We start from the raw sequence: 14,941 nt of genomic DNA, 5'->3' as shown, positions 1-14,941 counted from the left end.
CCCAGATTTTAGAACCCAGATCGGCTATGCACCAGGCAAGCTCCTTAACCACCATACTCTCTCCAGCCCATCCCAGCAGTAGTTTAATCCGTGTACAATCTTTCTTAACATGTTTTTTTTCACAAATATATGAGTAGTTTAGATTGCTATATTTGTATTTAAAGTTGTTGATTCTTACATATTCCTTCCTGATCTGTGTTTATTCCTCTTGCATTGGCTGGGAAACCTCCACCACGTTACTGAGTAGAAGTGAGAGCGGGCATCCTCTACGCTCCTGTCCCGGGGTGGGCACCATCCAAATGCTCTTCATTAGTGTGACGTGAGCTGCAGGGTTTTTCACCCCCTTCCTTTTATTGCTGCTGCTGTGACTGGGGGTCTCGGGGCCACACACTTGGTCGCACTGCTCCCCGGGGGCCACACCCTTGTCTGCTCTGCAGGCTGCTGGCTTTCCATGGATGCCCTTTTTCAGGCCGGGGAAGCTTCCTTTTAGCTTAACTTTGCTGAGTGCACTTAATCACGAATGGATATTGGATTTTTAAAAAGTGCATTCAGTTAATCAACTGAGATCATATTTGCTATTTTACTTAGCATGGCAAATTGCATTGATCTTTGAATGTTTAAACAACGTTGCATTCTCGGGATAAACATCACTTTGTTATGCTTTTGCGTAGGACCAGATGCAGTCTGCTTCCTTTCCCTCTCCCTCCGCTTCCCCTTTTATTTCTCCGTGCCGGGAATTGGTGCCAGGGCCTCACACATGCAGAGTGTGCATTCTCTGGCCCTCTCTTTCTGATTTCATGAAGAATATTGGTCTATGATTTTACATTCCTATATAGTTTTTGATTTCAGTTTTAGGGTATGGCTGAGCTCATAAGATGCAATGGGATATATTTCTCCTTCTGTTTTCTAGAATGGTTTGTGTAGAGTTGCTATTTTTCCCTACTGAAATATTAGATGGAATTTGCCAGTTGAACCATCTCAGTTGTACCATCTGGGCTTTAAGCTTTTTTTTCATGGCAGACTTATATTTTCCTTGGGTCACAAATACAGTGCTCTTCAGGTTATCTGTTTCTTCTTGAGTGAGCTTTGATAGTTTGTATAGTTCACAGAATTTATGTATTTTATCCAAATTGCCATTTTTAAAAAAAAATTATTTTTAATTTTATTGAATCACTGTGAGATGGTTACAAGCTTTCATGTTTGGGTTACAGTCACACAATGATCAAACACCCATCCCTCCACCAGTGCACATTTTCCACCACCAATATCCCTGGTATACCCCCCCTTTCCCACCCTCCCCCTGCCTCCATGGCAGACATTATTCCCCATACTCTCTCTCTACTTTTGGGCATTATGGCTTGTAACACATACACTGAGATTTTTTTAAGTTAAAAAGGAGATTTTTTTGGATCACACCCAGTAACGCTTAGGAGTTACTCCTGGCTCTGCACTCAGGAATTATACTCCTGGTGGGGCTCAGGGGACCATATGGGATACTGGGGATCAAAACCAGGTCAATCACATGTAAGGCAAGCACCCTACCCACTGTACTATCTCTCCAGTGTCATATTTATTATAACTGTAAGATGCGTTAAGTCCCCTTATCTCTCCTTTACTATATGTAAAAACTGTAGGGATGTGCCTTACTCGGTTCTTGATACTGGTAGTTTGTTCTTCTGTTCTAAATTTTTTTTTACCTCATCTGACTCACCAGAGGTTAATCAATATTGTGTCTTTTTAGAGCCTTATATTTTGGCTTCTTCCTGACCCTCTCCCTTTTCCTACATAGTTGATTGTATTTTTTACTGTTTCATTTTCTCTGGTCTGCTCTAATTTAATTTGTCATTCTCCATCTCGTGTTTCAAAGTGGAAGCTTTGATCTTTCACGTATTTTTAACTGTAATTTTGTTACTATTCTAGAACTCTCTCATTCTTTTGATACTGATTTACCCAGACATCGCTCTTTCATTTCTTTGTCAGTCTTTTTTCTCACCAAGCATAATTTGGAGTAGCATTTCTTGCTGTTTTCGAAATTACTATTCTTTTATTCTGCAACATATAAATGCATTACTCTGTTATTCTTCAACAAATAAATATATTAGTCTTTATTCTGTAGTATATAGTTTATTCCCTTTTTTTAATTTTTAAAAATATTTTATTGAATCACTGTGAGATAGTTACAAGATTTCATGTTTGGATTACAATCACACAATGATCAAACCCCTGCCTCCATGGCAGATAATATTCCCCATACTCTCTCTCTACTTTTGGATATTGTGGCTTGCAACACAGACACTGAGAGGTCATCATGTTTGGTCCATTATCTACTTTTGGCACACATCTCCCATCCCGACTGATTCCTCCAGCCATCATTTTCTTAGTGATCCCTTCTCTATTCCATCTGCCTTCTCCCCTCTGCTCATGAAGCAGGTGTACAGCTATGGGGCAATCCTCCTGGCCCTGGTATCTACTGTCCTTGGGTGTCAGCCTCATGTTATACGCCACAAATGAGTACAGTCCTTTTATGTCTGTTCCTTTCTTTCTGACTCATTTTTCTTAGAAAGATACTCTCCATGTCTATCCATTTGTAAGCAAATTTCATGACTTCATCTCTCCTAACAGCTGCATACTATTCCACTGTGTAGATGTACCAAAGGTTTTTTTTTCTTTTTTTTTTAATTGAATCACCATGTGGAAAGTTACAAAGCTTTCAGGTTTATGTCTCAGTTATAAAATGCTCGAACACCCGTCCCTTCACCAGTGCACATATTCCACCACCAAAAACCCCAGTATACCTCCCACCCCCCACCTCCCCGCCCCCTCCTGCGTAGCTGATAAATTTCACTTCACTTTCTCTTTACCTTGATTACATTCCATATTTCAACACAAAACACACTATTGTTTTTGTAGTTTCTCCCCAAAAAACAGCCCTGCTGAAAAGGAAGCATTTGATAATTAGTTTTCCATTGCTGAGAATGAAGAGATATGAAGTCTTCTTTGGGTTTGGGATTTCTGTATTTTAGTATTTTAGTAACTAAATCCAGGGAGATTTATGTCAGAAATTGCATCAGTTCCCTTCCTGGGGCAGCATGGGGCTATGACTTAGTTCACAGTCTAGAGACATTTCTGCAAGAAGCTGCTGGTACCAAAAGTAATCTAGCTGGCCTCTGGATTGTTGTTGATCAGCAGCGGAGCGGCCGCACACACATGCAGCCACCCGGGTTGCATCTCGTATCGCCCCCGTCCGGAGATCGCCCATGCGTCCCACTGTTGCAAGTTCATACCTCTTTTTTTTTCCTTCCCACTCCTCCAAGTTAGTACCTCCTTAATGGTCCTTATAAGATGGCGGACGCCATGCCGTCTTTCCCCGAAAAGGGGAAAAACACCTAGAGAGAAAGACCTTTCGCCTCCTGGGCTGGTGTGGGGCTATGGCTTAGTTCACAGTCTAGAGACATTTCTGCAAGCAGCTGCTGGTACCAAAAGTAGTCTAGCTGGCCTCTGATCGGTGCGGCCACCTGGGTTGCATCTCGGCAGAGAGCATGCCGGTATCACCCCCGACCCGAGATCTAGTTTATTCCCGTTTTTGTTGGGAAGATTTGGGCTATAGTCTGCAGTGCTCAGGGCTTACTCCTGACTCCGAGCTCAAGGATCCACACCTGGTGGTGTTCAGGGTGTTAGATTGGTGCCAGAGATCAAACCCAAGTCGACTGTGTGCAAGGCAAGTGCCCTATCCACTGTATAATCTCTCCAGCCCATATAATCTACCACTAATTTTCCATATTTCCTCCTCCTCCTCCTCCTCCTCCTCCTCCCTCCCTCCCTCCCCCTCTTCCTCTCTCCCCCTCTTCCTCTCTATTCTTTTGGGTATTGTGGTTTGCAATATTGATACTGAAAAGTTATCAAGAATATCCCTTACCTACTTTTAACCCTCAGATCTTGTCCAGTGTGATCATTCCCAGCTATTATTGTCATACTGGTCTCTTCTCTATCTTACCTACCCTCAGCTCCACATGCACTTATGGTTAGTTCCAACCACTGACCAGTCCCCTAACCTCTGTTTACCCTGGCCATGGATATTAGTTTTCTACTATATATATATATTTTTTATATACCACAAATGAATGTAGTCATTCTGTATCTGTCCCTCTCCTTCTGACTCATTTCACTCAGCAGATCTGTGAAATTTTCAGCCTGATCCCTTCTGAACTTTTCTGGCCTGCTGTAGTTCTGTCCCCTATAGGTACAGGTCAGAACTCAGCCCAAACCATTAAACATTCTCTCTACAGATCTCTGGAGTTCTTTCTTTATGATGCCCCTTTATTTCTGAAAGATTTCCCATGAGTTCCGCCACTTGGGCTTCCCTGGATATTATGTGATCATTCTCTCTTTCCAACTCAGTGGGGCCACTGGGCTCTGTTTTACTTTCTTAGGGAACAGGCTGCACCACCTGTTGTGTAATATTTGGAAATTGGTACTTCATATGTTTGGTTTGGTGTGGGATTTCTCATTACACGTTGGTGGTGTAATCCCACCAACGACCAACATCTATAGCAGAAGAACCACACATTAAGTACCAAAATAATCCAAGGTGTAGTATATAGTTAATAATGAAGGAAAAAAAGGACAAAAAGGGAGGAAAGAAATGATTGTAACTGTGTACTGGCCTTTTGACAGGAAAGAACAATTTTGATCATAAAAGGAATGCAAAATCTACTTATCATAAAAACTGCCAGATAAGTATGAATAGAGGGGAGCTTCCTCATCTTGATGAAGAGAACCAACAAAACCCCGTAGCTAACTTATAATTTAATGGCAAAAGAAGAATTCTTTCTTCCTAAGATGGTGAAAAGACCAGCATAGTTACTTTAATTGAGAATGGTGCTGTAAGTTCTAGGTAGTTCAGTAAGTCAGTAAGGCGAGTAAGATAAACAAAAGATAAAGATATACAGGAAAAAAGGGAGAAACAAAACTATCCTTCTGTGTTGTCTATGTAAAAAAGCCTCATGGATCTCTGTAGGTGGGTGTGTGTGTGTGCGAGCATGTGTTTGTGTGTGTGGTGTGTGCACGTGCGTGTGTGTGTGCATGTGTGTGTGCGCATGCGCGTGTGCACGTTGCGCGCACACGCAGCCAGAGATCAAAGATCAAACCCAGGGCTTCACACATGCAAGTCAAATGCCCTGCTGCTGAGCTATATCCACTGCACCCCCACACCCCCCCCCGGGATCTATTAATAGAACTCCTGAACTGATAAATGAGCTCAGGAAGTTTCAGGATCCAGGTCAAGCATACAAAAGCATTGCTAGTACAATTGTATTTATAGGTATTAGCAATAAATACTGTTACATGAACATATAAAATAAAATACTGGGCCAGAGAGATAGTAGAGTTAAGGTGCTTTCTTGCATGCTTGCCCATAGATTGGAAGATTCCGTGTAGTACAGTTTTCAGTTCTCATGTTGATAATTTTTTACTCAGCAAGATTTTTTTTGTAGGTACAGATATTTTAAATTGTATGTAGAGATGCAGAAGAAATAGTGGCTGGAGCAATAGCACAGCAAGTAGGGCGTTTGCCTTGCAAAGCTAACCTGTATTCCATCCCCGGCACCCTACATGGTCCCCTAAAGCCCCCCAGGAGTTATCTCTGGACACAGAGTCAGGAGTAAGTCAGGAGTGGCCCCGAAATAGAACTATAAAAGAGATAGGGGAGAAATAGGATAACTGAAAAATATTTAAAGGAAAGTAATCAGTTCGCCTGGTTTCTGAACAGAGGTACAGAAGCAATTTAATAGAAAAAAGCCTGAATAAACTGTGTTGAGAGTGAGAATTCTGTATTAAAAACTACAACCTAATGGGGCCGGAGTGATATACAGCAGGTAGGGCGTTTGCCTTGCACATGGCCGACCTGAGCTTAATCACCAGCATCCCATATGGTCCCTGAGCACCTCCAGGAGTGACTCCTGAGTGCAGAGCCAGAAGTAACCCCTGAGTATTGCTGAGTGTGACCCAAAAAGCAAAAATAAAAATAATTTTAAAAAAATCCTATAACATAAGTTTCATGCATTACACAAAAATTAAAAATGTAACATAGACATATAAAATTGATGTAAAATTATAAATTATTTGGTTTTGGGCCATACCAGTGGTGCTCAGGAGCTACTCTCAGCTCAGTGCTCTGGGAACATTCCTAGTGATACTTGTTATGGGGGGACCATGCAGTGTCAGGATCAAACCTCAGATTTCTACGTGCAAGGCATGTAATTCAGCCTGTTGAACTAGCTTTTTAGCCCTAAGACTACAAGCTTTTTAATTTTTCAAAAAGAAAAATCCTTGGTATTTAGTATTAGGCAAGAATTTTCAGATGTGGGCCAGTGTGGGTAGGGTGTTTGCCTTGCATGCGGCCGACCTGAGTTCTAATCCCCGGCATCCCATTTGGTCCCCTGAGCACCACCAGGAGTGATTCCTGAGTGCCGAGCCAGAAGTTACCCCTGAGCATCGCTGGGTGTGACCCCCAAAAAAGAAAAAAAAATTAGATGTTACTGGGCCTTTTCCGCCCAGATTTCCCATTTTCCAGTAGCTAGGTGGTCACACCCAGGGACTGCCCCCAGTGCCGTGTAATCCCACCAACAGCCAACATCCAGAGACTTAAAACCAAGCTCCAGGAAGAGAGCAACGCAGAGTCTCTTGCCCGAGCGCCTGGCTGTCTTCCCCAGGGCTCCTCGGAGTGGGTGGGCTCCAGCTTCCCTCCCCGCCCTGAGCAGAGCTCCTGGCGGCCAAACACCTTCGGAGCCTAGCCACAGCCATGCTCAAGGCTCCTCTCCACACGTTCAGATGAGCCTCATGCATGAAAGTACCGGGAGAGGAATGCAGCTGCGGGAGACCCGGAGCTGAGACCTCCAAGCCTGCTCAGATTGGGACTGGGCCTCTTCCGCCCAGATTTCCCATTTTCCAGTAGCTAGGCAGTCACACCCAGGGACTGCCCCCTGAGCTGTGTAATCCCACCAACGACCAACATCCAGAGACTTAAAACCAAGCTCCCAGAAGCAACATTTTATAGCCTGCTTCTCCCTCTGGGAGAACCTGGAAGCTACCGAGAGTTTCCTGCCCACATGGGAGAGCCTCGCAAACTCCCCTTGGTGTATTCATATGCCAAAACCAGTAACAATGCTGGGTCTCATTCCCCTGACCCTGAAAGAGCCTCCAATGCAGCATGGTTGGGAAGGACGAGTAGAGAGAGGCTTCTAAAATCTCAGGGCTAGGACGAATGGAGATGTTACTGAGACCGCTCGAGAAATTCAGTGATCAACGGGATGATGATGATGATGATGATGATGATGATGATGATGATGATGATGATGATGATGTTTTACAGGGGAATTTACAATGACCTCAAAATAAAAAGGTTACTTTTTATAAAACAGTACAAGAGATTATAAAGGAAAATGGTAGGATAGCTTAAATTCATAAAACTTTTTCTCTTCTGTTGGAGAATACTAGTTTAAAAGGGGCCAGAGAGGTAGCACATCATGTGGGGTTAAGATGCGCGCCGTGGGGCTGTAGCGATAGCACAGCGGGTAGGGCGTTTGCCTTGCACGCAGCTGACCCGGGTTCGATTCCCAGCATCCCATATGGTCCCTTGAGCACTGCCAGGAGTAATTCCTGAGTGCAGAGCCAGGAGTAACCTCTGTGCATCGCCAGGTGTGACCCAAAAAGCAAAAAAAAAAAAAAAAAAAAAAGATGCACGCCGTGCACTGTCCAGCCCACTTTGGTCCCCGACACTGCATGACCCTGAACACTGCCCATGTTGCCCTGAACAGTTTCCACAAACACTGTTGGGGTGTCCGGGTGATCCCCAGCACCATCTTAGCCTTGGGCCCTTGCACTGGGCCTCTGGCCTGCTTGATTGAAAACTGTTGGGAGGGGACCTGAGGGCTCCTGAGCTCTTCTTAGAGACTCCTCCTCTTCCTCAAATAAAAGTGATTGTTCTCTAAAGCACATGATTTGCACGATTTGGTTTTCTTTGTCCTTGGGTGATTTGGGGCAGGGAGGGGTTAGGGGTTTGGTTTTTAGATCACATTCATTAGTGCTCAGAGATTATTCCTGGCTCTGAGCTCAGGGATCACTCCTGGTGGTGCTCAGGGAACCAGTTAGAGCACCAAGGATCAAACTTGAATCCACAGCATGCAAGAACAAGCTATACTATTTCTGACCCCTGATTTGCATGTTTGAGGCCCTACATTTAATCTCCAACACCAGGTGTAGGATATCATTGACTTGTCCTTTCTCTCTTGCCACAAAGAGTTTGGGTTTATCTGGTAATAATCTCTAAACATTTTAAGACAACATTGGTATGTCCTGTTCTCCTTGTCACAAGGAGCTTAGGCTCACAAGGAGCTTAGGTCACACTCATCAAAGTGCTCCCGAGTCACTCCCATTCCTTTGTCTATCTGTTACCACTCCTCTATGCTCTCTTCCCCAACCAGTTAATCAGCTTTTCCCCCTAATCAGACTCTTAATTTGTAAGGTCAGACCTTTCTAAGACACTGAATTTGTATTGTAAGTTAATATTGCCTTTCTTCTCTCCTTATGTCTTTTGAATGGTTTACTTTAAAGCAATGTCTTTTTTGTATGGACAAAGAAAGACCGTTGTTAATATGCTTTTGTAACATGGGATTTAATTGGCTTTGAATATTATTCACTCCTGGGCATCTGCTTTCTCGACTTAAGCCTCAGCTGCCCTTACTTCTTAGCACCCCCAAAAGAAGGGTCCCGACGAGGGACGGGACGGACCCAGGGCAAGCGGTGAGTTATGTGCTACCGTGGCATTGAGATGGGCCTTGCCAAAGTGCCTAATGCTTAACTATAAGTTAAGAGCTCGGTCATGGACAAATGCTGTCATGATCCAAAAGTAACGACAAGACTAGGACCCTGCTAGGGATAGGAAAGACTAATCTGGCCTGAGCACTGTAGTCTGAGATCGAGATGATCCCAGGAGAGCAATTCTGTAAGTTTAATGCATCTCTTGCTGTGTCCATACAAAATGATTGATATTATGAATACTTATATGTTAGTTAGACAAGGAGAGGAGAAACACACCCATGGGACTCTGCTCTTGGGTGGGTCGTCCTGCTGAAAGAGAATCTGTCCTAGAAGAAGCATCCCCTGAGGGAAAGAATTTTACCCCTATTGATTGTGACCACACCTATGTATGTGTAAGCCCCAACCCCTCATGCTGGGGGATTTAACTAGGCTGAAAGAGTGGGCTGGGGGCCAGTCCCAGTGCCAGATCTGGAGAAACCAGATCCAGATCCAGATCCAGAGGAGAAGGAGAATGAAGTAGCATGGGGGAGGAAGAAGCAGGAGGAGAATCAGAGGAGAATGGAGATGGGAATGGAATAAACTGCAGCTGAGACCAACCAGCCTGGCTGCGTTCCTTCACCTGCCTCATCATCGCCATCTACCTCCCCAGGGTGGGGGAAGCAGCTGGAGACTACCAAATGTGGGCAGCGGGAGAGATAGAGCGCTGCTGCCCTGTGCCTGGTGTAGTGCCCCCTTCTTTTTTGTGTGTGTTTACACACCAGAAAAAACAAAATTTTTTTTTTCTTCAACAATTCCTTTGAATTTTGCTTTCATTTAACCTACCCTGTATCTCACGGAGGAATATCCTCATTCTTTGATCAGCAGCCCTCCCCATCTTAAACCAGAGAACCACGGAAGGACTCCAGCCAGTTTTGTTCTTGCCATGGGGTGAAAGCAGGAACATACCAAGAAACAGACTTGTAAAGGCTTCAGTGTCTTCCCCAGGCCTGAGGTGAAAGCTCCATTTCCAGCTTTTCTTAAGCCTGGCCAGTTTTTGTTTATTCATTATGTTTTGGGACCACACTCAGCTCTGCTCAGGGTGTACTCCTGGCTCTGTGCTCAGGGATCTCTCCTGGTGGCCACACGGAACCATATGGGGTTCTGGGGACTGAACCCGGGTCAGCTGCATGTAAGGTAAACACCTTGCCTGCTGTACTATCCCTTTGGCCCCCAGCCTGGAAATTTCAGACTGCATCAAGTCTTTTAATTTAGGCAACTCGATGTACAAATATTGTTAGTAGCATCAGGCAGGCGGTGTTGCTACACCACCTCACCACCCCTGCCCTGGCTGGCTGCACCTCCCCTCTGTCCCCATCTTCATCCACACCTACGGAGCAAACCCTGGTCCATAGACTGGCATCTGGGGTTTGCTATTAGCTCCATACTGTTTCTATTTGAGAGATCATTTGGTACTTGACAAACATAACTCCTGTCAGTGCCAGTGAGGCTGTGACCATATGGACAGTTTCTTACATCAATGGGAAGACTGAATATGAACACAATTCAAGAAAGTAAGTTTGAAGATTGTGCAGGTGAAAAAGACTTAAAAGCTCCTGGTCTTGAGGCTGGAGCAATAGCACAGCGGGTAGGGCGTTTGTCTTGCACGTGGCCAGCCCCGGTTCGATTCCCAGCATCCCATATGGTCCCCCGAGCACTGCCAGGAGTTAATTCTTGAGTGCAGAGCCAGGAGTAACCCCTGAGCACTGCCAGGTGTGACCCCCCCCCAAAAAAAAAAACACCTGGTCTAATTTCATGTTTTTAGAAGTCTGTTCTCAATAGGAGAGTACATGGGATCTGTATTCAGAGCTTGCTTTTCCTTTGCTTGCTTTCTTGCTTACTTGCTCCTATCTCTGTGTTCAGGAATCACTTGTATGATGCTCAGGGGACCATATGGGGTGCCAGGGATCAAACCTCAGTCAGCCACCTGCAAGGCAAATCCCCTACCTGCCTCCTATCCCACTGGTCCCCCGTTGAGAGGTCTTATGTTGTGTGATGTATAATAAGGGAAAACTAGGAAGAATCTGAATGTCTTAGAAATGTGGCATTAGTGCCAATTATGTAGCTGTGTGAGGGGATATTCTATAGCCAACTTTAAAGTGTCCATGACAGAGGGCTAAAGAGACAGTAAGGGTTGAAGTGCTTGCCTTGCACACAGCTGAACCCAGTTCAGTCCCTGGTGCCACCTACAGTCCCCTAAGCACCACCAAGAGTGACCCCTGAGTCCGGAGTAAGCGGTAGCCCCAGAGTACTGTTGGGTGTGTCCCAGCCTCCCCCGACTCTAGTATCTAATCACCTGGAGAAATGCTCATGATAGAATGTTAAATGAGAAAACTTAGGGTACATGATTTCTGGCACTGCAAAAAAAAAAAATCAGGGTAGAGCATTTTTATAGTATAATCTGATTCAATTCTGGATGATTCGTTTTCTTTTTAAATTCTACATTTTCCGAATTCTTTACAGTTAGATTTTTATAATAATGCTAATAACAATAACAATAATGATAATAAAGAGTAAATGTTAAAACATCTCTTGACACACTCCACTGCACCGAAAAAGACCCCGGCTTTTTAGAATTTGTAGGCAATAATTGGTTTACATGAGGGTTGAGTTTGCCAATTATGATAATGTGGATTCTGAATTCTTCTGCTTCCCGTGTTGCGTTGAGCGTGGCGTGGGGGCTGTGCCAGCTCAGGCAGACGAGCTCGGCGGGGCCCATCTGCTCGGGCGCGGCTTGCTGACACACATTCATTGCGTTTCCTTCTTTGATTTGGCAGCGTTTCCTCTCATCACCGTAGCTGGGAATCAGCACCAGCCTTCCTCATTTTGTTTACCAGTTTGTTGTTTGCCTTTGTCCCATTTTCTGAAGACAAAGAAACCAAGAATAGGGCTGCTGCTTCTAGAAACGGAGTGCTTGTCCCCGGGGGCTCCTGGGCGTCCTCTGCTTCGGACCCTCACAAGCGAGTTCAGCTGTTTCGAAAAGGAGAATGCTGGCAGGGCATGTTCCAAAGGGCCTCTCGGCCTTTCCGCCTCTCCCTTCCCCAGTCCCGCCCCCTCCCACAGAAGAGTTGGAAACGGTTCTATGTAGAAATTCTCAACATTAGCCGGGAGCTGTGCTCTCTCCATCTGGTGCTTGGTGCTGCTTTTTTCTTTTTCAACCGACGCTCGCGTTTGTTAGAACCTCATACTGCTGTCGTAGCGCAGAGCCTCTGAACCATCCTGCCCCAAGCACTCTGCACTTAAGAAAGGTCCTCATCTGAATTGCTTGGTGTTTCAGAGAGTACCGACAGAGTCAGCTGGGTCACATAGAATTTATTTGAGTGACACATAAAATTGTTGGAGTCCTTTTTCTTTTTTTTTTAGGTTTTGGGTTTTTTTTTGTGTGTGTGTGTGTGTTTGGGTCACATCTGGTGATGCACAGGGGTTACTCCTGGCTCATGCATTCAGGAATTGCACCTGGCGGTGCTCAGGGGACCATTTGGGATGCTGGGAATCGAACCTGGGTCGGCCGCATGCAAGGCAAATGCCTTACCCGCTGTGCTGTTGCTCCAGCCCCAAGGAGTCCTTTTCTAGTTGTTGTTGTTTTAAGCAACACCTGGCTGTGCTCAGGTGCTAACCATGGCTCTGCACTCAAGGGGTCACTCCTGGGAGGGCTCAAGGGACCATACGGGAGGCCTGGGCTTGAACCTGGGTCAGCTGTGCGGAGGCAAGCGCCTTATCTGCTATACTATTCCTCCAGCCTCCTCTTCAGTTCTTTGCAAAATAACTGTTAAAAGAAAATGGCTGCTGCCTCAGTAGCCCCTGTGCGCCTGACACTGTATATTTTTTTAAAAAGACATTCTTTGTAAAATGTTTTGCTACTTTTCTCTCTAGGTTACCCTGAGGAGACTTACCCAATTTATGACATTTCAGATTGCATCAAGCGTAGGCAGGAAACAATTCTGGTGGATTACCCAGACCCCAAAGAGCCTTCTGCTGAAGAAATAGCAGAGAGAATGGCCGTGCTGGAAGAGGAAGAAACCGGCCCTGTGGGCTGGGCAGCCCCCGCCCATCCCGGAGCCCAGGAAGACACTTCGGTTCCTGCTTACGACCCAAAGCCAGAAACGTGTCCTTGCTGTTTTCCCGAGGAAGAGGACCCCGCCGTGCTGGCGGAGAACGCCGGGTTCGCGGCAGAGAGTTTCAGTGAGCCGGAGGAAGCCACCAGAGAAGTGTGGCCCCACGGCTTCAGCGAGGAAAGTCAGGGCACCGGCACCGAGGAGGTCTGTGCCTCTGGTGCACTGAGGAAAAGAACCCCACAGAGTGTTGAGTGCCAGCCGCCAGCCTGGGGAAGCCCAGTACTCTAGTTCCACGGTGACTGCTGCCTGCTCTCTGATGCGTCCTGGCCCTGTGCCCTGTACCACCGTCCCTGTCTTCAGATGTCATCGCCGGCCAAGTTACACCCATGGATCGTGTGTCGTTGCTGGTGTTCACACACCTGTCACCTTGTAGAACACCCTCGAGATTAGTGGGAACACCGGGCAGCATCATTGCTTCTCTTCCTGCCTTTCCCCCCGTCACAGCCGAGGCACGGCGCACTCCTGTTTGATTTATCGTGATTACAGATGGGACCGCTCAGGCGCCAAGGCCTGACTCTCCCTGGCAGGAGTAGCAGATGACTCCCCTGTGACTGGACATCACCTTACTCGTGAGGAGGCCTTACGGGCACCAGAGTGTGAAGATGTCCCTGTCCGAGATGCCTTATCCTGGGGAACTTGAGCAGTGTAGTGGCTCCTGGGGTTTGAGAAGAAGCCATTTCCTCTATGAGCTTCCTGGGGGGAGGGGGGTGCAGAGTAAGGTAGGACTCTGCTGTCTGAGCTGGAGCGTCTCCCTCAGGGCCACGCTGCCTCCTACAGCCTCTCTGGGCCGTAGAGGATGCCCAGAGTGAGCCTAGAGGCAGGGCGAGCTGTTCACGCAGACGCTGCCTGGCTCTCCAGCCCCCTTACTCCTGTTCTGCTTGCCTAAACTGCGAGTCCCAAAGCACCTTGGTACCTCTGCTCCAGAGTAGCGGGAGGATGCTTCAGAGACTCGTTCTTGCCCAGCCAGACAAAGGGTTGAGGCGATTGGGGCGATAGGAGAGCCTGTTCCCCATCTCTGCTACTCAGGCCAGGGTGAAGGAGAGACGACCCGTGCACTTACAGTACTTACCTAGAACTTCCTGTTTCTGAATAAACTCCCGGGAGTTTGTGCTCACAGTCATGTGACTTGAAACAAATGAAGACTGAGTGTGTAGACCAGCTAACTCCGAAGGGACAGTGCCGGGTGTAGCTGTCTTAGAGTAGCAGTGCAGCGATGCCTGGCAGAGGAGACTGTACACATGGCATCCAGGTCGCAGGGTCTGTGGGGTGAGCCAGAGTGGAGGGGAGAGGGGGAGCCAGGGCTGCCCTGTACCTTCTAGAGACGAGAAGGCACCCAAGAAGGGTAACAAAGATGAGTGAACTTATAGTTCACGTACATAAGATCTGAGAACTTCAGGAAGGCGCATTCCTCAGGATGCTCCTAGTCATGAAATCTGGAAGACTTGAAGCATTGAGAAAGAGTGTGAAGTGGCCACAGCGTTCCACTGTATCTGCTGCGAGTAAATGCTGGGAAAACAGTTTCAGTCATTCACAGAAGTTTATACTAATGCCAAAGGTATGGGGTCAGATCGAGATCATGTGTCAGCTACTACTAGATATTTCTTTTTTAATTAATTGAGCTATAGAGAAAAGTTAAGTCTATAGAAAGTATATTGCATCTATATCTATATGGAATATTTGACTTGTAAAGAATATGGTTTAAAAAATAAATAAAAAATAATTAAAACGGAACAATAAAATAGAGGTGTGCTTTGCTGTTTGGATAACTTGCTTTCCATGTTCTGCCCGATTCACCATGATGGTCTTGTTTATGAAGAGAATCCTGGGTTCCCGGTTCTGTTTTGTTTTGCCTTAAGTTGGGAATCCCTGGGGAGAAATGACCGAATGTGTTTTTTTTTTTCCTTATTCATTTTTAGATTTAGTTGACAGTGCTCAGAGAGAGCCACTGGGAAAGAAGGATTTGGTTCCTTCCT

At 46.0% G+C, this 14,941-nt stretch overlaps 1 protein-coding gene across 2 annotated transcripts in view; it reads left to right on the top strand.

Moving 5' to 3' along the window:
- The window catches only part of RIC3 (RIC3 acetylcholine receptor chaperone), a 40,289-nt gene extending 25,582 nt beyond the window's left edge, over positions 1-14,707 (top strand). The window contains exon 6 of one of the 2 annotated variants that reach the window (XM_055142011.1): positions 12,766-14,707. In XM_055142011.1, the coding sequence (XP_054997986.1) occupies positions 12,766-13,196 (431 nt within the window). In that variant the 3' untranslated portion in view covers positions 13,197-14,707. Of the gene's footprint in view, positions 1-12,726 lie in introns of both variants that reach the window. The other variant, XM_004613670.3, reaches the window with a different exon arrangement.
- The last annotated feature ends 234 nt before the right edge of the window (positions 14,708-14,941 follow it).

Source organism: Sorex araneus, chromosome 6, assembly GCF_027595985.1.
Source record: "Sorex araneus isolate mSorAra2 chromosome 6, mSorAra2.pri, whole genome shotgun sequence".
Classification (NCBI taxonomy): Eukaryota; Metazoa; Chordata; class Mammalia; order Eulipotyphla; family Soricidae; genus Sorex; species Sorex araneus.
Note: the sequence above shows the minus strand (reverse complement) of the source record. Positions and strands in the feature narration are given on the sequence as shown.